The sequence below is a fragment of the Pogona vitticeps genome, chromosome 1 (genome assembly GCF_051106095.1).
Source record: "Pogona vitticeps strain Pit_001003342236 chromosome 1, PviZW2.1, whole genome shotgun sequence".
Lineage (NCBI taxonomy): Eukaryota > Metazoa > Chordata > Lepidosauria > Squamata > Agamidae > Pogona > Pogona vitticeps.
In genome coordinates, this window is record NC_135783.1 from 355,899,715 (window position 1) to 355,922,271 (window position 22,557).

General features: G+C 47.6%; 1 protein-coding gene across 4 annotated transcripts in view; it reads right to left on the reverse strand.

Annotated features, from left to right (window-relative positions):
* Positions 1 to 22,557, reverse strand: part of LOC140706537 (uncharacterized) — a 52,402-nt gene that overhangs the window by 15,690 nt on the left and 14,155 nt on the right. For 3 of the 4 annotated variants that reach the window (XR_013541152.1, XR_013541153.1, XR_013541154.1), the window contains exon 3: positions 10,956 to 13,270. Coding sequence is in view for 1 of the 4 variants with exons in the window: in XM_078384496.1 (XP_078240622.1) it covers positions 11,558 to 13,270 (1,713 nt within the window). In the remaining 3 variants the exon portion in view is untranslated. Of the gene's footprint in view, positions 1 to 10,854; positions 13,271 to 22,557 lie in introns of those variants that run through there. The other variant, XM_078384496.1, reaches the window with a different exon arrangement.

Genomic DNA, 22,557 nt, shown 5'->3' on the forward strand with positions numbered 1-22,557 from the left:
GGGGTAACAAATATTTATTTATTTATTTATTTACAATATTTTTTAGCCGCACCATTGCCAGTGGCTTCAAGTACTTTCCCATATCATCCGCAATCTAACGGGTTAACAGAACAATTTAATGGTACCCTGATGCGCAGGATTAGGACCTATTCTGCTGAAAACCTTAATAATTGGGACCAGAGGGAGCGAGTACCCTGACAAATGGTACAACACTAACCTCTGATTACCCTGTGAAATCTGTGACTGACAGGGATCTGATATATGGAGATGGAGTGCAGTCAATAGAGCATGTCCAGAGTACTTTCGCATTTACACTTTCACCAGGAGGCCAGGAATCACCCTCTGGGACTGAAATTGTTACAGTATCAGCAAAGAGCCTGCAGAGAAATGTTTCCATGGTTACTCAGCTGGAGAGTGTTGTTGGAGCTGATCTAGTGCTTGTGAGAGCCCCAACTAAAATTGGTTTAACTCAAGAGCAGCTAAATGAATTAAAAGCTGTGGTTACAAAGTACCAACATGTTTTCCCTAACAAGCCTGGGTTATCCAAGGGGGTGGTGCACAAGTTAGATACAGGAGATGCACCCCCACAAGCAGTAACTCCATATAGAGACACAGGGCCATATGTTGACAAAGTGCTGCAAAGAGTAAAGGTAGTAGGGCTAACAGTGAAAGCAAGCAAAAGCCAGCTGGGTAGCCCTGATATGAAGTACTTAGGTCATGTGGTAGGGGGAGATATAATCAAACCCCTGGAAGCAAAAGTAAATGTTATAAGTAGTTGGCCTAGACCCACCACCAAGAAGAAAGTTAGATCTTTTCTTGGGCTGATAGGCTACTATAGGAGATTTATCCCTAAATTCAGCGAGATAGCAGCGCCACTGACGGAACTGACGCGCAAGAAGAGTGCTGACAACATCCAGTGGTCCAGTAGCTGTGAGAAGGCGTTAATCACCAACCCCATGTTGCGAGCTCCAGACTTCGATCGTGAGTGTACCGTCTTCACCGATGCGTCCAACTCCGGGTTAGGAGCCGTGCTGTGCCAGAGTGACAACGGCGGAGACCTTCATCCGGTTGCCTACTTGAGCAAGAAGCTACAGAAAGAGAGACACCTGTCCACCATCGAGAACGAGTGTCTTGCCATTTTGTTCGCGGTCCAGAAACTGAAACCATACATTTGGGGGAGACATTTCATCCTCTGTACTGACCACTCCCCACTGTTGTGGCTAAGGACTATGAAGGCCAACAACAGTAAACTCATGAGGCGGGCTTTGATCTTGCAGGACTTCGACTTTGAGGTTCGAGTGGTCAAAGGGACTCAGAACTGTGCTGCAGATGCCCTCCCTAGATGACCCAACGATTGAAGATGGAAAAGAAAAATTTAGACTCTAAGAATGGTTTAAAGTGTTTATAAGTTTCATAATGGTGATTAATGTAAAGTTAATAAAGTTAATGAGAATTAATTATAAAATATAAAGTGATAAGGTAAAGTATATTGTTAGAATTAATAAAAATGCTTAGAGTATAAGGAAAGAAAGGTTACTTACCTGTAACGATGGTTCTTCAAGTGGTCATTCTGTGAATTCACACAAAGGGTTAATACCAGCGCCAGCGTTGGGCCTCTCGGAACGTTTTCTAGCTGCAAGAGAAAAGTAACAATGTTTAGGACTACCCCTACTGCGCACGCCCAGCCTAACCGTCCCTCAGTTCCATTTGTCCGCCATAGGCCCTCGAGTCATAGAGATGCCAGTGACAGACAGACAGAGGGGAGGCCGGGCGGGATTGTGTGAATTCACAGAATGACCACTTGAAGAACCATCGTTACAGGTAAGTAACCTTTCTTTCTTCATCGTGGTCTTCTGTGAATGCACACAAAGGGTGATTAGCACGCTTACTAACCGGATGGTGGGCTGTCACTGAAGAGCCGATGCTAGCACTGCCCTCCCGAATCTGGTCTCCTCTTTTGCCCTCACGTCCAACCTGTAGTGGGTTATGAAGGTAGAGGCATTGGACCATGTAGCGGACCGGCAGATGTCGGGCAGGTCAACGCCGCGGAGTAAGGCAGTCGACGAGGCTACAGCCCGGGTAGAATGGGCTTTAAGTCCTTGTGGAGGATCTCTGTGGTTGAGCTCGTAGGCGAGGGCGATGGTCGATACGAGCCACCGAGAGAGCGTGGACGGCGAGGCCGGGCAGCCCTTCTTTGGGCCAAAGTAACAGAGAAAGAGTCTGTTGGCCAGGCGAAAGTCTTTGGTCCTGGACACATAGAAGGCTAAGGACCGTCGAACATCAAGCATGTGGAGCATGCGTTCAACGTCAGTAGTCGGAGACGGAAACAAAGTTGGCAGGATAAGCGGTTGATTGACGTGGAAGTCGGAGACCACCTTCGGAAGAAAGGAGACGTCCAGGTAAAGCATAACCTTGTCCTTAAAAAATTGGAGAAAAGGTTGGTCATGACGGAGAGCTGCCAGCTCGCTAGCTCGACGGGCAGAGGTAATAGCTACCAGGAATAGCGTTTTTAAAGAAAGCATCTTGACGTCACAGGTAGCCATGGGTTCAAATGGGGGTCTGGATAGGGCATGCAGAACCAAATGTAGGGACCACTGAGGGAGTGGAGGACGAACGGGAGGTCGGAGGTTAGAGAGACCCTTCAAAAACATCCTGACAGTGGGATGGGAGAAAAAGCGGGAAGAGGGAGAAGCTCTGGGCTGGAAGAAGACAACCGCAGCCAGGTACACCTTGATAGTAGAGATAGACAGGTGGAAATCGAAGAGGTAACGGAGATACTGCAGAAGTGTAGACAGAGACACAGGGGAAGAGGCGAGATCCCTCTGCTGGGTAAATTTCAGAAAGCTTTTCCACTTGTAGGCATACAAGCGAGACGTGGAGGGCTTGATGGCGTTGGTCAAGACCTCCTGAATTTCTGGACGATCCTCCACGCCGTCAGATGGAGCGTGTCGAGGTCGGGGTGGAGGACCTCGCCTGCTTCCTGGGTCAGTAGGTCCGGCCACATCGGAAGGGTTACTGAGTCCACAGCCATGCTGACTAGAGTGGGGAACCACACTTGGCGAGGCCAAAAGGGTGCAATGAAAATGGCCGGAGTCATTGAACGTCGGAGTTTGATCAAGGATCTCTGTATCAACGGGATCGGTGGAAATATGTACAAGAGACCCTGGTTCCATGGAATCATGAATGCGTCGCCGAGCGAGTGGTGACCGAGACCTGCCCGGGACGCATACCGGGAGCATTTTGCGTTGTGAGGGGATGCGAACACGTCCAGCACTGGGGTCCCCCATTGGCGGCAAAGGTCCTGGAAGACCAGAGGGTTCAGCTCCCATTCGTGAGTCTGATAATGAAGCCTGCTCAGAGTGTCCGCAAGTGTGTTGTCCTCCGTGGCTACATGGATGGCCACTGGATAGATATGATGACGGTAACACCATTCCCAAAGGAGGATGGAGAGATACAGGAGTGAATGAGAGCGGGTTCCTCCCTGCTTGTTGACATAATGCATTGTGGTAGTGTTATCCGTCACCAGCTGAACTCCGCGGCCGTGCAGGAGAGGAAGGAAGGACTTGAAAGCCTTGATAACCGCCAGCAGCTCCAGGTGATTGATGTGGAACATGGCTTCCTGTGGCGTCCAGAGGGCGTGAATGGAGCGACGCCCGCAGTGCGCCCCCCAGCCGGACGGACTGGCGTCCGTTGTAACTTGAACGGTGAGACGGAGTGGACGAAAGGGCCGGCCAACCGTGAGATGGGGTGTGTACATCCACCACTGGAGCTGTCTGGTGAGCTCCGGGGTGACACGAAGTCGTTTCCTTTGACTGTCCATCATGGGGTCGAAAAGGGTGAGAAACCAAGATTGGAGCGACCGGAGTTTGAGGCGAGCGTGCGCGAGCGCCGGCGTCGTAGAAGACATCAGGCCGAGGAGGTGTTGGGCGTGGTGGGCTGTCACCCGAGCACCGGGAAGAAATTTCCTGATGGCTCGTCGAATCTTGTGTATTCTTTCTGGGGGAAGAAAGACTCGACCCTTTACAGCGTCCAAACAGACCCCTATGTATTGAACTGTTTTGGAGGGAATGAGCTGAGACTTCTGTTTGTTGACAGTGAGACCGAGATTGGAGAGAAGATACAGGATGAATTTTGTGTCTTTCAGGGATTGCCTTCGCGAGGTGGAGACTACGAGCCAATCGTCCAGGTAAGGGTAAACGTGAATGCCCCTGAGACGAAGGTAAGCTGCCACCGGAGCCATGACCTTGGTGAAGGTCCGGGGAGCTGTGGACAGACCGAATGGTAGGGCCTGGAATTCGTAGACCGTGTCCCGAAAGATGAACCGAAGGAACTTGCGGTGGTCGGGGTGAATAGTGACGTGAAAGTATGCGTCCTTTAGATCTATAAGGACGAACCAGTTGTTCTTTTTCAGCAAGTGCATGATGGACTCTAAGGTGAGCATCCGAAACCGCCTGGGTCGCAGGTAAGTGTTTAGGAGTCTTAGATCGAGGATGGGCCTTATGCCTCCTCCGCTTTTTGAGACAGCGAAGTAGCGAGAGTAAAACCCGCATTGTATGTCGCGAGGTGGTACTGTAGAGATGGCATCTTTTTCCAAGAGAGATGATATTTCTTCCTCTAGTGAGGAATCGAAGGGAGAATGAGTTATGAGACCTAGCGGAGGAGATCTTATAAACTCCAGCTGGTAACCGTGCTGAATAATTTTTAGAGCCCAAGTGTCGTTTGTGATGACAGACCAGTTGTGAAGAAACGGTTGAAGACGGGTGGTAGGTGGTGAATGGGTGAAAAGGGGGGGCCGAAAGTCAAAGATACTGTTTTTGTTTCCTGCCAGGTGGCTTAAAGGGTTGGCGGCGATGGGGAGGACGAGGGCGGTATCCCTGATAACCCTGGACAGAGGAAGAGGACTGGCCAGAGCGCTGCTGAGGTAGGTGCTTGTAAGGACGGTATTGCTGGGAAGATTGATACTGTCCATAAGATTTACGCCATTGAGGGCGTCGCTGTCTAGATTGAGTCTGAACAGAATAGGACTTAGCAGTTCTCTTAGCCTTGTGAAGGTCTTCCAAATGGGAGTCGGTCTTTTCGTTGAACAGCCCGGTAGCGTCGAAGGCGAGGCTCTCAACCTTTGACTTGACGTCCTCCATTATGTCAGCAGAACGGAGCCAAGCATGGCGCCGGATAGAGATGGCAGACATGAGGACTCTGGCAGAGATTTCTGCTGCATGTCTGATGGAAAGACGTTCATACTTGGATACCGTCTGAGCTTCCTCATAGGAGTTAAGAAAAGCTTGCCGGGTGTCTTCAGGTATCATTTTCAACCCCGGTAAAAGCTTGAGCCACAACTGTTTGTGATAAGCTCCCAACACAGTTTGATAATTTATGACTCGAAGTAGCAAGGTGACAAGGGAGTAGATTTTCCTGCCGATGAGTTCCAGCTTCTTACCCTCTTTGTCAACTGGGGTAACATGGGCTTTGGCCGAAGGCCTTGAACAGCTTGTCTCAACAATGAGTGAGTTTGGAATGGGATGCTTGAGCAGAAAATGAGTGTCAGCCCCATGAATCTTGTAGAAGTGCTCTGTGCGATGAGGGACATTAGGTGTAGTCGCAGGCTGAGCCCAGAACTCCTTGATGGCCTCCATAACCACAGGCACAAAGGCTATACTGGGGGGAGCGGTACTGTCCCTCTTGATGTCCCCAAAGAACAAGTCCTCTCCCGGAGGGGAAGGGAGATTCAAGTCCAATTTGAGCGTCTTGGCAAGCCTGGACATCATCTGAGAATAAGAAGAAAAATCCTCAGATGGAGAAGGAGCGTGAGTATCGCCAGTATCGGAAAGCACCAGATCACCCGGAGGTAAATCATGCGGTGGCAAAGGTGGGGGTTGCTCCTGATCGGAGTCAGAAGACCGCTCCGTGGACACCTCATCTGGATCAGAGGAGAAGACATCCCTCTTCTTCTTTGGAGGGGGCTTCTCGATGTCGACCTGCGTTGTCGGGGGTCGAACTGGGACCACGGATGGCGCCGAGGTGGAAGGGGCCGGTTGCGGTGGAGGGGCAACCGGTACCGTAGGAGGGTGGTCTTTGGCTCGAATAGCCCGGCGTCGGCGTCGAGGGCGGGTCGACTCCGAAGAAGAAGACACATATATGTACCGGATCTTTTTGCGGTACCGGTCTCGAGATGCGGATGTCGACGACGAAGAAGGAGACCGCGAATGGTCGCGCCGACGTCGATGGTGTTTACGACGCTTAGGGCGGTCGGAATCCGCTGAACGGGAAGAAGAGGACCGACGTCGATGCTTGCTACGACGTCGATGAGAACGGTGCTTCTTCTTAGAGCGTTTACGCTTAGAGGATTTCGAGTCCGAGCGATCGCCAGAGTCGGACTGAGTGGAAGCTCGATGCCTCTTCTTCGATCGTTTCCGTCGAGGAGACTTCGACCTCGAGCGGCCGGAGGAAGGGGACCGACTCGGGGAGTCATGCTTCTCCGTGCGAGAACGTTTGCCTCGAGGAGATTTCGACCTCGAACGCACAGGTGATCGAGGTATCTTCTCTCGAGGGGATCTCGAGTCCGAGTGTACGGACGAGATCGACACGGGAGGCGACCCCTGGCCCGCAGGAAAAGGGCTATGTGGGGCAGAAGCGAGGCCAGTAGTGACAGCGACTAACTGGCTCGGTGTCGGGGAAGACCTTCCCGAAGGCGGTAACACTTCAGTACGTCGAGCAGGAGGAGGCGCGGGTGCCTCGGACGAGGCCCCGAAGCGCCTCGACAACTCCTCAAGAATCGGCGATGGGATGGAACCCGAGCTCGGAGAAAGTGGAATGGATGTCATTTTAAGCTGGGCGGCCGCCTTAGCTTTGGACGATTTCGACGGCTTAGCTTTCGGAGCCGGAGGCTCAGGGTTCGAAGCAGGAGCGGCCGATTTCGACGACGCGGATTTTTTCGACATTTTGGAAACTTTAGAGACGACTGACTGAACAGGAGCTGCTCGAGAAGTAGAAGCCATTTCCCCCTCCGAGGGCGCCGTGGAAGACAACGTTGACTCCCACAGATGAAGTTTAAGGCGCTGTTGGCGAGCCTTGAGAGCGGCTTTAGTGAAGGCTTTGCAGTGTGGGCAAGCTTTAGGATTGTGCGACTCCCCCAAACAATACAGGCAAGTATCGTGGCCGTCCTGATGGGGAATTTTGCGGTCGCACACCACACACCTGCCGAACGGCCCGGAAGGGGACATAGGGCAGTAAGGAAACCGAAACGACAAGTCCAAGGATAAGGCAGAGCAGTCCGAAATCAGTCCGAGTAAAGCCAGAAAAATACACTGGGTCGTCAAGTTGAAGGGAAAAGCGCTAGGGTAGTCCGTGAGCGAAGCTGAGGTCAAAAGCCAAAAAATCAGATAGATAGATCGCAATAACGCAGCTAAGACGAGAGGCTCCAAACCGCTAGGCGGAAAAATGGAACTGAGGGACGGTTAGGCTGGGCGTGCGCAGTAGGGGTAGTCCTAAACATTGTTACTTTTCTCTTGCAGCTAGAAAACGTTCCGAGAGGCCCAACGCTGGCGCTGGTATTAACCCTTTGTGTGCATTCACAGAAGACCACGATGAAGAATAATAATTGTTTAAAGTGTTTTAAAGTAATATGGAATGAAACTGTTATATTGTATGATTTTTTTCCTGCTATCGAACTGTTAAATAATTCTGGTAAGTGTGCTTGTAATGTTGGGGTAATGTAAGTGGTGTATATTGCTCCTCGTTGTTTTTGGAGAAAAGCACTTTAGCTGTCCCCCACAAAACAACTTATTAAGGGGGGAGGTATTGTAACGGGCAGACATAACATCACCTGTCCGTCATAGCTGGGCAGTGAGTCATCAGCCAATGGTGTGATGGAGGGTGGAACTTAAGGGGAGGAGCTAGTATAAAAAGGGGGGTGAAGCGTGTGTGAGGAGGGATTGGAGATGAGAGATTTGAGCTGAGAGTTTAAAGTGATTAGTAGTTAGAGTGAGTGAGAGAGCCTGTCAGTGAGAAATAGTCTGTGTGAGCCAGTGATTTAAGAACAGTGATTGTCTAATTGAATCTTTACCAGTGATTTACTATTTTTTATTTTCTGTAATCAATAAACCAGTTTTTGTTTAGAAAAGATACACTTGTCCTCTTATGATTTTTCAAGGATAAGTTGGTGGCAGCAGAGTTTAAAGTGAAGTAGCAACCACTCTTTGAGGTTTGAGGGTGGCTGTTACAATAAAGAAATACAAACTCAAGATAAAAAGAAAAAGACTGGTGTTTCCCATGTAAACTTATTAAAGGAGTGGCATGAGAGAGAAGTATTATGGGGAGAAAGCGTGGAAGAAGACTTAGGTCCTGAATCTTCCATGTACAAGGGTGAACAAATAGAAATTCCATTAGGGGACGATCTAAGGGATCATCAAGTAAGACAAGTAAGGGAGGTACAGAAAGAATTCAAGGATGTGTTCTCACCGAAGCTGGGCACTACTCGAATGGCAGAACACTGTATTAATACAACCGATGGAGTAGTAATACGCAGTGGAAGTAGGAACTGGCCTTTCCATTTAAAAGAATTAATTAATAAGGAAGTGGAAGAAATGTTGAAACTAGATATAATTGAACCATCTTGTAGCCCACGGAGGAGTTACCCAGTTGTAGTTCCCAAGCCTGATGGAAAAGTTAGGTTGTGCATTGATTTTAGGAAAGTTAATGAAGTATCTAAATTTGATGCATATCCAATGCCTCGTATTGAGGACTTATTGGAAAAGCTAGGGGGCGCCGTTGTCTAACATCACTTGACCTCACCAAAGGTTACTGGCAAATTCTGTTGCGGATTGAAGACAAAGAAAAGACAGCACTTGTTACCCCTAAAGGGTTATATCAATTTTAAAAAATGTCATTTGGATTACATGGGGTGGGAGCTACGTTTCAACGCTTGATGGATAGAATATTAGAACCAGTCAATACATTTGCAGGAGCTTATATCGATGACATTCTTATCTTTAGTAAGAGTTGGGAAGAACACGTAATTCACATAAAACAAGTGCTGAAAGAATTTAGAAAGGCAGGATTAACAATTAATCTGGCTAAATGTAAAGTAGCACGGGAAAAGGTAAATTTTGGGGGCATGTGGTAAGTAAAGGAGTAATACAACCATCGGAAGAGAAGACAGATAAATTATCAGATTGGCACATTCCCAAAACTAAGAAAGAGGTACAACAATTTTTGGGATTAGCAGAGTATTATAGATAATTTGTACCAAATTTCGCAGAGATCGCAGCCCCATTAAATGATCTCACAAAAAAGATAAACAAATACTTGAGATGGGGAATAAAAGAACAAAGAGCTTCTGATAAGTTACAATCCATCCTTAATGAACTACCAAAAAGATATGCACCAGATTTCTCTCTCCCCTTCATTGTACAAACAGATGCATCTGATAGGGGAATTGGGGCAGTTTTAGCACAAGAAAAACAAGGGGCAGAATACCCAATTATGTACTTGAGTAAGAAATTAAGCCCCCGAGAGCAAAAATATGCAACAATTGAAAAAGAAGCATTGGCGGTGAAATGGGCAATTATGACACAGAAATATTATCTGTTGGGAGATCCCTTTATTTTGATGACAGATCATGCTCCACTTCAATGGTTAAATCGTATGAAAGATTCTAATCCTAGGTTAACGCGTTGGTATTTAAGTTTACAACCCTTTGCGTTTCAGGTGAAATATAAGAAAGGAATAAACCACGCTAATGCCGATTATTTTTCGCGACAGGGAGAAGGGAACGAGCGCGGTAATGAAGAGCGGACGGCACACTCCTCCGGGGGGGGCGTGTGAAGGTGTAGAAATTAAGAGTGAGCTGTCCGCGGAAGCAAAAGTGAAAAACAATGATGGAGAAAGGGAACAACTGGCTGGCGGGGAAAGTGAAGATGAAAAGGGAAAAGCGTTAACAAAAAGAGAAGGGGAGGGGAAGTTGGAGGTATGTTTGGCTGAGGGAGAGTGGGAGGAGTCAGAGGTGACAGTTGGGAAGGAATATAAGGACGAGGAGGGGGTGGTGTGGTTTAGTACTGTGGTGGAGGAATATGAGAGGAAAAGGGAGGAATGACGGAGGGCATTTGAAAAGGTCTGAACCCAAGGACTGATCCGAGACTTTCCAAATTTATAAGTGGGTGGCCTGTTGCCCGATCCTTCCCCTCCAAAAGAAGCTCCTCGACATATCACCGTAAAAGAATGGAACGTGATCGTGGCGCCAAGGGAGGTCGATCTGCTGCGGGAGCGGGAGCAGTTGACAGCTTCATTTAACGAGGGCCCTGACAAGAGGGGGTGGGTTAGGCACAAATGCTGTGGGACAATTTGTGTGATGAGGAGCCTCCCACCCCCTCGACCGGAGTCCAAGGGACCTTATGGGGGCCTGCGCCGTTAACCCCCTGGGACTTTAATCAAAGTTTGGACATTGTTGGTGAAGGCTTGTTGCCGAGTTTAAAACCGTTAGAAATGTTCAAGAATGTGCAGGAGGATGTGAGAATAAAGTTGACAGCGTTAAAGTTATCAAGACTCCGCCATTTTTATTTCCCGCCGAAATGGAGGGGCCACCTGAGGGGAAAGACGAACTTTCTAACAGTTCGTAAGTTGAGGGTTGACTGTACAAACCTCATACAGTTATGCAAAAACTGTAGACTTACTTAAAATACATCCTTGCACCTTGTAAAAAGATGCAGGAATTTAAATTTAGATAATAGGGAAAATTTAAGACGTGTTTGAATATAAAATACAAAAACATTAAAACACTGGAGGTCATAATCTAGAAAGATAGAGAATACATCTTCAAAACACTTCAAACTTCCTAAGAATACAATGATGAAAAGCAAAAACGCTTATCATTTTTAATGAAAGACATGCAAAAGTATTTAAACTTTAAAAATACATACACAGTAGAAAAGCACTATCTGGCTCTAAAATTTTATTCTCACCCGTGTGTAAAATCCATTGCTGCCTGTCACTCTCTCATGGTTATTTTTCCGCTCTTCCAAGGACTTTCACCTGGCATCAGATGAAAAGATTTGGTCACCTCCGACCCAATGCAGTATCCTCTCAATACAATACCACAGAAACGCCTACTTCTTCAAAAATAATACAGAATATATACTGTATATTGGTTGTTTAAAAATAGAGAATAAAAATTTATTGGTACCCTCTTTAAATCTCAATTACTGTTACTATTTTTGGGGGTAAAGAAATGACGACTTTGCTCTCTTAACTACTTGCTTTTCTTCCATCAGTTAGCTTTAGAACATCCATTTTCTTTTTACACTAATTTTGTAAAAGCTTCTATTGCACAATATATGCTTATTCTCATTTCTCTGGCACAAGCTTCCACATCTATGCTATGATATCTGTTAATGAACGATAGAAATAAAACACATCACAAGTGACACTTCAAAATGCAATCCATTTTTCTCTACTCTCTCTGTTTTGCACTACCTCAGCATTTTCTTGTTTCTTCTTCCCCGTGGAAACGAGCAGAAAACTGAATGAGCTCCTGAATAAAACTCTATCCACATTCCATGCATTTCTATGGTTTATCACCAGTGTGGGTCCTTTGATGTAACCTAAGGGCACCACTGATAATAAAGCACTTTCCACATTCCATGCATTTATGTGGTTTCTCCCCAGTGTGGGTCCTTTGGTGTAACTTAAGGGTAGAACTCTGAATAAAGCTCTTTCCACATTCCATGCATTTATATGGTTTCTCCCCAGTGTGGATCCTTTGATGTGACCTAAGGTGTCCCTTCTGACTAAAGCTTTTTCCACATTCCATGCATTTATGTGGTTTCTCCCCAGTGTGAGTCCTTTGATGTAACCTAAGGTTACCACTCCTACTAAAGCTCTTTCCACATTCCATGCATTTATGTGGTTTCTCCCCAGTGTGAGTCCTTTGATGTAACCTAAGGTCACCACTCCTACTAAAGCTCTTTCCACATTCCATGCATTTATGTGGTTTCTCCCCAGTGTGGGTCCTTTGATGTAACCTAAGTGAAACACTCGTACTAAATCTCTTTCCACATTCTATGCAATTATATGGTTTCTCCCCACTGTGGGTCCTTTGATGTAACCTTAGGGCACTACTTGTACTAAAGCTTTTTCCACATTCCATGCATTTATGTGGTTTCTCCCCAGTGTGAGTCCTTTGATGTAACCTAAGGACAAAACTCCTACTAAAGCTCTTTCCACATTCTATGCATTTATGTGGTTTCTCCCCAGTGTGAGTCCTTTGATGTAACCTAAGGTGACTACTACAAATAAAACTCTTTCCGCAATCCATGCATTTATATGGTTTCTCCCCACTGTGGGTCCTTTGATGTAACCTTAGGGCACTGCTCGTACTAAAGCTCTTTCCACATTCCATGCATATATGTGGCTTCTCCCCAGTGTGAGTCCTTTGATGTAACTTAAGGACAAAACTCCTACTAAAGATCATTCCACATTCCATGCATTTATGTGGTTTCTCCCCAGTGTGAGTCCTTTGATGTAACCTAAGGGTACCACTGATACTAAAGCCCTTTCCACATTCCATGCATTTGTGTGGTTTCTCCCCAGTGTGAGTTCTTTGATGTATCCTAAGATGACAACTCCGACTAAAGCGCTTTCCACATTCCATGCATTTATGTGGTTTCTCGCCAGTGTGAGTCCTTTGATGTAATTTAAAGTGAGCATTCTGACTAAAGCTCTTTCCACATTCCATGCATTTATGTGGTTTCTCCCCAGTGTGGGTCCTTTGATGTAACCTAAGGGCACCACTCCTACTAAAGTTCTTTCCACATTCCATGCATTTATATGGCTTCTCCCCAGTGTGGGTCCTTTGATGTAACCTAAGGTCACCACTCCTACTAAAGCTCTTTCCACATTCCAGGCATTCATGTGGTTTCTCCCCAGTGTGGGTCCTTTGGTGTAACCTTAAGTTTCCACCCTGACTAAAGCTCTTGCCACATTCCATGCATGTATGTGATTTCTCCCCAGTGTGAGTTCTATGGTGTATATGGAGGCTTTTGTTCTGACTGAAGCTCTTTCCGCATTTCATACATGGATAGAGTTTCTCCCCTGGATGTGTTCTTTGATATCTACTGAGGTGACATGCATTGACATGGTTTCTCCTCTGTGTCAGTCCTTTCATGTAAAATCCATTTCTGCTCTTTCCAATTTTCAATTCTCTGTTTTCTTGCTTGATGATGAGTTCCTGGCCGGGTTGCCCGAGATGTCGCTGCGCAATTCTTCTCCTGTTCATCATCTGATAGATTAGAAAAAGAAGAGAAACAACCACTTCCAAAATCTGCAGGAATAAGGAATGATGTGTTCAGGCTCCACCTGAGTCATGGAAGAGCAAGGAAAGACAGCCAAAAAGGCAAGGGAGGAGAACCAGGGAGGGGATGAGGCCAGACCGGAGTTTGTTCCTCTGGGCCTGAGCTTGGAAAGGCTCTTCACTGAGGGACCTTTTGGAGGGAAGAGTCATGAAGGGAGGATCATTTCCACATCCGAATAGGTACATCAAAATCAAAGTATTTTAACTTCTTTTCCTTCTCAAATTCTCCCCAATGATTGTATGTCAGCTTCCAGGAAATTAGAAATAAATTTCTCCAATTTGATTAAAGAGGAAACAAATATTTGAATTAAAGGATTATTGAGCAAAAATCAATAGCAAGGGGAGGGGGGAGATGACAGTGTCAGAAAGGAAGAGTAAACGTGGACGAATGGGATACAGGTAAATTACTGGACTCGAGAACCAGCAAAGAACAGTTAGTGGTCAATGCTGGGAATTGATAAAATGTGCAGAGATTACTATTCGGAGGGTGAAGAGAAAGGACAAATCCATGAAAGGGATGGGATGTAGAGTTGATAAAATGCTGTTACTGGTAGAGAATCATCAGGAATTTCTGAAAACAGTCTAGGTAGCAGAGATGGTCAGAGAAATAGGTACTGAGGTAATAGAATCTTACAACTGCAGGGCTAGAAAGGAAGGGAACTCCCAACCTCTGTGTCAAGTATAAATTATAGGCCTGACCAGAATAAAGTGCTGTAATGAGCAACCATGACTGTCTGGTGTGCTGAGAATGAGTCAGGGTGGCTCAGCAAGGATGATGTAACCCAAGATGATGTAACCTAAAGCTGATGTAATGGAATGATGTAATCTGAAATGTGATTGGTTGTAAGAATGTATATATGTAGACATGTACAGTCAGTATCATCTTCACCTGGTTGGAGATCACATATGCCTGCCATGCTGCTGCTGTAAATACACTTTGCTGCACGAAATGCTGCCGGACTGCGTGTGTTTTATTGCTGGACTTCCTGAGCCGCCTTACACTCTCCTAATTCCGTGACTTCCACGAGGAAAATCCGACAAGAAGGTTATGGGCCCAGTGCTACGCCCTGCGCAGACTGCGTGACGTAAAGAAATGCGGTGAGTACCAGTGGGTACTGAGAGGAAAGGCTAGAGTCCAGGAAAGGAAGAGTTCTGCCGTTTAGAGCCCAGGAGGGGAGGAAAAACGGAGGACAAGGAGACAAGCAGCAAGATGCAGCCGGTTGGGAGTCTGGGAGGTTTTCCAGTGACCAGACTAAACGAAAACAATTACCAGACGTTGTCAGTGAAGGCAGAAATGTTTCTGAGACGTGAAGAGCTGTGGGAGATAGTGACAGATCCCCCTGATGAACCAGATGAGGAGGAAATAAAGAAAAATGAAAAAGTTCTGTCTACAATTATACTTTGTTTAGAAGACAGCCAGCTGACGCACGTGAGGGGACTAACTTCAGCTAAAGAATGCTGGGACACTTTGAAAAATATATATGTTAAGGACACAGCAGGAACAGTGGTTTCCCTAACCAGAAAGCTGTATAGAGCTAAGTTAGAACATGGAGAAAACATGTCCCATCACTTACAGAAAATGAAGAATTTATTTGATGAGTTGCAGCAAAGGAATATGGAATTTTCAGAGACTCATAAAGTTTATATAGTGCTGAGTACCTTACCTGAGTCATACAACAATCTAGTGATTAGTCTAGAGACTATGTCACAGCAAGATTTGAATATGCAGTATATTACATCAAGGCTTTTGGAGGAAGCAAGAAAGAGAGATGAAAGAAAAGACAGCCCCCAGTGGAGGAGAAATGACAGTCCTGAGAGAAGTAAGAAATCCAGCCCACAGCGGAGAAAAGCTGATTATAGAAGAGCAAGCAAGCAAAGTTTTCACAGTGAAACGCTGTTTCTTCTGTAACTCGGAGAAGCATTTGCAACGGGACTGTGTAAAGTCAAACAGCTGGAGAAGCAAAGGGAGGACGTATCTCGTGCAGGCAGAAAGAGATAAGAGAACAGCAACAGCAAGCTGGGTCCTTGACAGCGGCATGATTAGTCACCTTACTAACGATAAGAGTTTTTTTCTTTTCTAGGTGCTTCGGAGCAGAGCTTCGTTAAAATGGCAAATGGACAGTCTTCTCCTGTGGCTGGAGAAGGGAAAGTTTATGTACCAGGTTTGAAAAAAGAGTTTTAAAAGGTGTTCTATGTCCCCAATCTGGAATGTAGTATCCTCGGTATTTCCAGGTTAGATAAAGAAGGATATATTTATTTATTTATTTATTTATTTATTTATTTATTTAATTTATATGCCGCCCACTCTACCCAAAGGTCTCTGGGCGGCTTACAACAATTAAAATTCAATGGAATAAAATAAAATGATTAAAATACAATTAAAATACAATTAAAATACAATTAAAATTGCCACCATTAAGACCCACAGTTAATGTTATTTCAATTAAAAGCCTTCTGGAACAGGAAGGTTTTGACCTGGCGCCGAAATATCATCAGTGTCGGCGCCAGGCGAATTTCAGTTGGGAGGGCGTTCCATAGTCTGGGGGCAGCTGCCGAGAAGGCCCTTTGTCTACAAGCCATCCCTCTTACCTCCTTGAGGGATGGCTCTTTCAAAAGGGCCCCCTGGCTAGATCTTAACAGCCGGGTAGGCTCATATGGAAGGAGGCGGTCCTTCAAGTATCCAGGGCCCAAGCCGTTTAGGGCTTTATATGTCAAAACAAGCACTTTGAATTGGGCCCGGACAGCAACTGGTAACCAGTGTAAATTATACAGAATCGGCTTGATGTGCTCTCTGGCGGCCCCACCACTCACCAGCCGCGCAGCTCGATTCTGAACCAGTTGCAGTCGCCGGACCGTCTTCAAAGGCAGCCCCACGTAGAGCGCATTGCAATAATCAATACGAGATGTTACCAGTGCATGTGTAACTGTCATGAGACTCCACTCGTCCAGGTAGGGCCGTAGCTGGTATAATTTCCGCAGCTGAAGGAAGGCACCCCTGGCCACCGAGTCCACCTGAGCTTCCAAAGTTAGACTGGGGTCCAGGAGCACCCCCAGGCTGCGGACCCTGTCCCTTAGGGGGAGTGTAACCCCATTCAGGACAGGGAAGTGGCCCTCCAACCTGTCCGGCGAAGCACCCACTAACAGCACTTCCGTCTTGTCTGGATTGAGTTTCAATTTATTAACCCTCATCCAGTCCATTATCAGGTCCAGACACGAGTTCAGCACAGAAACTGCCTCACCTGGATTGGTGGAAAACGAGAGGTAGAGCTGAGTGTCGTCAGCATATTGCTGACTCCTCAGCCCAAACCTCCTGATGACCTCTCCCAGCGGTTTCATGTAGATGTTAAACAGCATGGGGGACAGTATTGAGCCCTGAGGAACCCCATGACATAAATGCCATGGGGCAGAGCAACTGTCCCCCAGCACCACCCTCTGGATACGGTCAGCTAGGAAGGAGCGGAACCACCGTAAAACAGTGCCCCCAACTCCTAACCCAGCCAGCCTATCCAGAAGGACACCATGGTCGATGGTGTCGAAAGCCGCTGAGAGGTCCAGGAGTATCAACAGGGTCACACTCCCCCTGTCTCTCTCCCGGTAAAGGTCATCATACAGGGCGACCAAGGCTGTCTCTGTACCAAAACCCGGCCTGAAACCCGACTGAAATGGATCCAGAAAATCCGTTTCATCCAGCAGCGCCTGGAGTTGCCCGGCCACAACCCGCTCCAACACCTTGCCTAAATAAGGGAGGTTCGCCACTGGTCGGTAGTTGACCACCAGCCTTGGGTCCAGGTTAGGCTTTTTAAGGAGTGGTCGAATTACCGCCTCTTTCAAGGCGGTAGGGACCACTCCCTCTCTCAGAGAGGCGTTCACAGCCTCCTGGACCCAAGTGCGAACCCCCCTGGCAGATCTTCCAATTAGCCAAGATGGGCAAGGGTCGAGCGGCGTGGTGGTAGAACGGACAGATCCAAGCACCCTGTCCACATCCTCGGGTCTCAACAATTGAAACTCATCCATTAAAGTTTGACCTAAGCACGGCACACTGGACACATCTTCCGATTTTGCAGTAACAGTGGAGTCCAGCCCACTGCGAATCTGAGCGATTTTTTCCTCAAAATGAATAGCAAACTCATCACAGCGAGCTGATGAGCAGTCCGGGACCTCCACCGGGTTTCCCGGTTGAAGAAGATCCCGGACCACCCGAAACAGCTCTGCTGGACGACATTCTGAGGAAGCAATGCGGCTGGAGAAATATTGCCGTTTCGCCAGCCGTATTGCCACGAAATAGGCCCGATAATGGGCTCTAAGTCGTGTTCGATCAGATTCCCAGCGGGACTTCCTCCACCTGCGCTCTAGCCGTCTCCCCTCTCGCTTCATCGCCCGCAGTTCAGAAGTATACCAGGGAGCTGTCTGGGCTCGGCGAGCAGGGAGAGGGCGCTTAGGCGCAATCGTGTCAACCGCCCGGGTCATCTCCCTATTCCATAGGGTGACCTGAGCTTCGACAGGAGCGCCAACCATATCAGACGGATACTCCCCCAGAGCATTCAGGAATCCATCTGGATCCATAAGTCTCCGAGGGCGGATCATCTTAATAGATCCCCCACCCTTGCAGAGGGAAGAAGAAGCTAATAGACTAAACTTGACCAGGAAGTGGTCTGACCATGACAATGGGGTCACAACCAGCCCCTCCACATCCAAACCACCATCTTCCAATCCCGTTGTGAAAACAAGGTCCAAGGTGTGGCCCTTCTCATGTGTCGGGCCGATGACACATTGAGACAGTCCCATGGTTGTCATGGCGGCCATGAAGTCCTGAGCCGCCCCGGTCAAGGCAGCCTCAGCATGGATGTTGAGGTCCCCCAGCACCAGCAGCCTGGGAGTCCTCAACACCAGGTCCGAGACTGCCTCCGTCAGCTCAGGTAGGGAGACTGTTGGTACGCAGCAGGGTGGGCGGTACACCAACAGAATCCCTAACCTGTCTCGTGAGCCCAACACACAATACAGGCCCTCAAGACCTCCTCTCAAAGGGATAGGAAGCTTGGTCAAGGAGATAGAACTCCTATAGACTATAGCAACTCCCCCTCCCCGACCCTCCGAGCGACACTGGTGCTGGACTGAGTACCCAGGAGGACACAGCTGGGAGAGGGGGACACCACCTTCCTCTCCCACCCAGGTCTCAGTAATGCACGCCAGGTCAGCACCCTCATCCAGAATTACATCATGGATGAGGGCAGTTTTATTTTGTACTGACCTGGCGTTCATCAACAGCACCGTGTGGCTCGAGGGTTTGCTGATATGGTCGCCTGATACCATTTGGTTGGAGGTAGGACTAGAAGAGGGGATAGATGTAAGATATCTAACCTCTCTTCTCCTACGCGGGCATGTTCTACCCCCACCACCATTCCTTCCCCTACCCAGCACCACCTCAATGGCTGCCCCCTCCAACGCCCTCCCCCCTTCCTGTTCCATCAGGTCCACTGTGGGTCTCTATGCAACCTGATGGCAATTAATAATACTAACAGTTAAAAACAAACAAGAACAAGCCCACACACCCTTCTAATGCCCCTTCTCCCCTCCCAGCCAGGTGGCTGGTGTTAAAGAAGGGGTGGGGTGGCCCGAAGCAGCAGCAGCACCAGCAGCAGCAGGGTCTCGGTCCTGAAAGGCAGGGGAGCGCAAGCCAGAAATTCTCCCAGACACGTCTCTCACCCGTGCCTGGGGACGGCAGATATTGCAGGCAGCTCCCCCGACGTCAGGAACGCTGGTCTGTGAGGGCCCTGGCACAAGCTTCCGGCTTTTATGGTCTCCCTCCCTCCCAGCCAGGTGGCTGATGTTATGGAAGGGGGTGGGATGGCCTGAAGCAGCAGGAGCAGTAGCAACAGGGTCCCAGTCCTGAAAAAGGTCGGGGAGCGCAAGCCAGAAATTCTCCCAGACACGTCTCTCACCCGTGCCTGGGACGGCAGATATTGCAGGCAGCTCCCCCGACGTCAGGAACGCTGGTCTGTGAGGGCCCTGGCACAAGCTTCCGGCTTTTATGGTCTCCCTCCCTCCCAGCCAGGTGGCTGATGTTGTGGAAGGGGGTGGGATGGCCTGAAGCAGCAGGAGCAGTAGCAACAGGGTCCCAGTCCTGAAAAAGGTCGGGGAGCGCAAGCCAGAAATTCTCCCAGACACGTCTCTCACCCGTGCCTGGGGACGGCAGATATTGCAGGCAGCTCCCCCGACGTCAGGAACGCTGGTCTGTGAGGGCCCTGGCACAAGCTTCCGGCTTTTATGGTCTCCCTCCCTCCCAGCCAGGTGGCTGATGTTGTGGAAGGGGGTGGGATGGCCTGAAGCAGCAGGAGCAGTAGCAACAGGGTCCCAGTCCTGAAAAAGGTCGGGGAGCGCAAGCCAGAAATTCTCCCAGACACGTCTCTCACCCGTGCCTGGGGACGGCAGATATTGCAGGCAGCTCCCCCGACGTCAGGAACGCTGGTCTGTTATACAGTAATTTTTGAAAATAGCACGTGTACTATAAAGAAAGGGAATGATGTTTTTGCCAAAGTAAGACAAGAAAATGATTTGTATGTACTGAATGATAACAAAGTAGCTAATGTAGTAAGGAATGTGCCATATCATGACAAGTGTGTGCATCTATTGCATAGGAGGCTGGGGCATGCAAGCTTTAAGATAATACAGAAAATGGAAAGCTTTGCCAAGGGGGCAGAAGTGAAAGCATATAAGAATTACCTAGACTGTGATGTTTGTAAGTTGGCAAAATCTAAGGTTTGTCCAATTCCTAAAGAAAGGACAACAAAAGCAAAGAGAGCTTTTGAGCTTGTACATGCAGATGTAATTGGTCCTCTGCCGCCATCTATGGGTGGTTCGCGATATATTTTGACAATTGTAGACGACCATACCTGTTACGGTTATTGCTTTGTGATGAAAAATAAGTCAGAAGTGTATAAACATTTCCGGAATTGGATGGCTTACATAGAGAAACGCTTTGATAAGCATGTGGCACAGATACAGACGGACAGAGGAACAGAGTTCATGTCAGAAAAGTTCCAAAGTTGGTTGAGAGATGCTGGTATATTTCATAGTAAGACAAGCCCATATTCACCCTTTCAGAATGGGGTGGCTGAACGTAGGAATGGGGTCCTACAAACAATGAAGGATGCTTTATTGGAGGATGCTGGAATGAACCACGTTTATTGTGTTTAGTCGTTTAGTCGTGTCCGACTCTTCGTGACCCCATGGACCAGAGCACGCCAGGCCCTCCTGTCTTCTACTGCCTCCCGGAGTTGTGTCAAATTCATGTTGGTCGCTTCGCAGACACTGTCCAGCCATCTCATCCTCGGTCGTCCCCTTCTCCTCTTGCCATCACACCTTCCTAACATCAAGGTTTTTTCCAAGGACTCTTTTCTTCTCATGAGATGGCCAAAGTACTGGAGCCTCAGCTTCAGGATTTGTCCTTCAAGTGAGCATTCAGGGTTGATTTCCTTTAGAACTGATAGGTTTGTTCTCCTTGCAGTCCAAGGGATTCTCAAGAGCCTCCTCCAGCACCACAATTCAAAGGCATCAGTTCTTCGGCGGTCTGTTTTCTTTATGGTCCAGCTCTCACTTCCATACATCACGACAGGAAGAACCATAGCTTTGACTATTCGGACTTTTGTTGGCAAGGTGATGTCTCTGCTTTTCAAGATGCTGTCAAGATTTGTCATCGCTTTCCTCCCAAGAAGAAGGCGCCTTTTAATTTCAGGGCTGCTGTCTCCATCTGCAGTGATCATGGAGCCCAGGAAGATAAAATTTGACACTGCCTCCATATCTTCCCCTTCTATTTCCCAGGAGGTGATGGGACCAGTGGCCATGATCTTAGTTTTTTTGATGTTGAGTTTCAGACCGTTTTTTGCACTCTCCTCTTTCACTCTCATTACAAGGTTCTTTAATTCCTCCTCACTTTCTGCCATCAGAGTGGTATCATCTGCATATCGGAGGTTGTTGATATTTCTTCCGGCAATCTTAATTCCAGCTTGGGTTTCTTCCAGTCCAGCCTTCCGCATGATGTATTCTGCATATAAGTTAAATAAGCTGGGGGACAATATACAGCCTTGCCGTACTCCTTTCCCAATTTTGAACCACTCAGTTGTTCCATGACCAGTTCTAACTGTTGCTTCCTGTCCCACATATAGGTTTCTCAGGAGACAGATAAAGTGGTCAGGCACTCCCATTTCTTTAAGAACTTGCCATAGTTTGCTGTGGTCCACACAGTCAAAGGCTTTCGCATAGTCAATGAAGCAGAAGTAGATATTTTTCTGGAACTCTCTGGCTTTCTCCATAATCCAGCGCAAGTTAGCAATTTGGTCTCGAGTTCCTCTGCCTCTTCGGAATCCAGCTTGTACTTCTGGGAGTTCTCGGTCCACATACTGCTGAAGCCTACCTTGCAGGATTTTGAGCATAACCTTGCTAGCGTGTGAAATGAGTGCAATTGTTCGGTAGTTGGAGCATTCTTTGGCACTGCCTTTCTTTGGGATTGGGATGTAGACTGATCTTTTCCAATCCTCTGGCCACTGTTGAGTTTTCCAAACTTGCTGGCATATTGAATGTAGCACCTTAACAGCATCATCTTTCAAGATTTTAAATAGTTCAACTGGAATGCCATCACCTCCACTGGCCTTGTTGTTAGCCAGGCTTTCTAAGGCCCACTTGACTTCGCTCTCCAGGATGTCTGGCTCAAGGTCAGCAACTACATTGTCTGGGTTGTCCGGGATATCCAAATCTTTCTGATATAATTCCTCTGTGTATTCTTGCCACCTCTTCTTGACGTCTTCTGCTTCTGTTAGGTCCCTCCCATTTTTGTCTTTTATCATGTTCATCTTTGCGCAAAATGTTCCTCTAATATCTCCAATTTTCCTGAACAGATCTCTGGTCTTTCCTTTTCTGTTATCTTCCTCTATTTCTTTGCATTGTTCATTTAAGAAGGCCCTCTTGTCTCTCCTTGCTATTCTTTGGAAGTCTGCATTCAAGTTTCTGTAACTTTCCCTATCTCCCTTGCATTTTGCTTCCCTTCTCCTCTCTGCTATTTCTAAGGCCTCGTTGGACAGCCACTTTGCTTTCTTGCATTTCCTTTTCTTTGGGATGGTTTTCGTTGCTGCCTCCTGGACAATGTTACGAGCCTCTATCCAAAGTTCTTCAGGCACTCTGTCCACCAAATCTAGTTCCTTAAATCTGTTCTTTACTTCCAC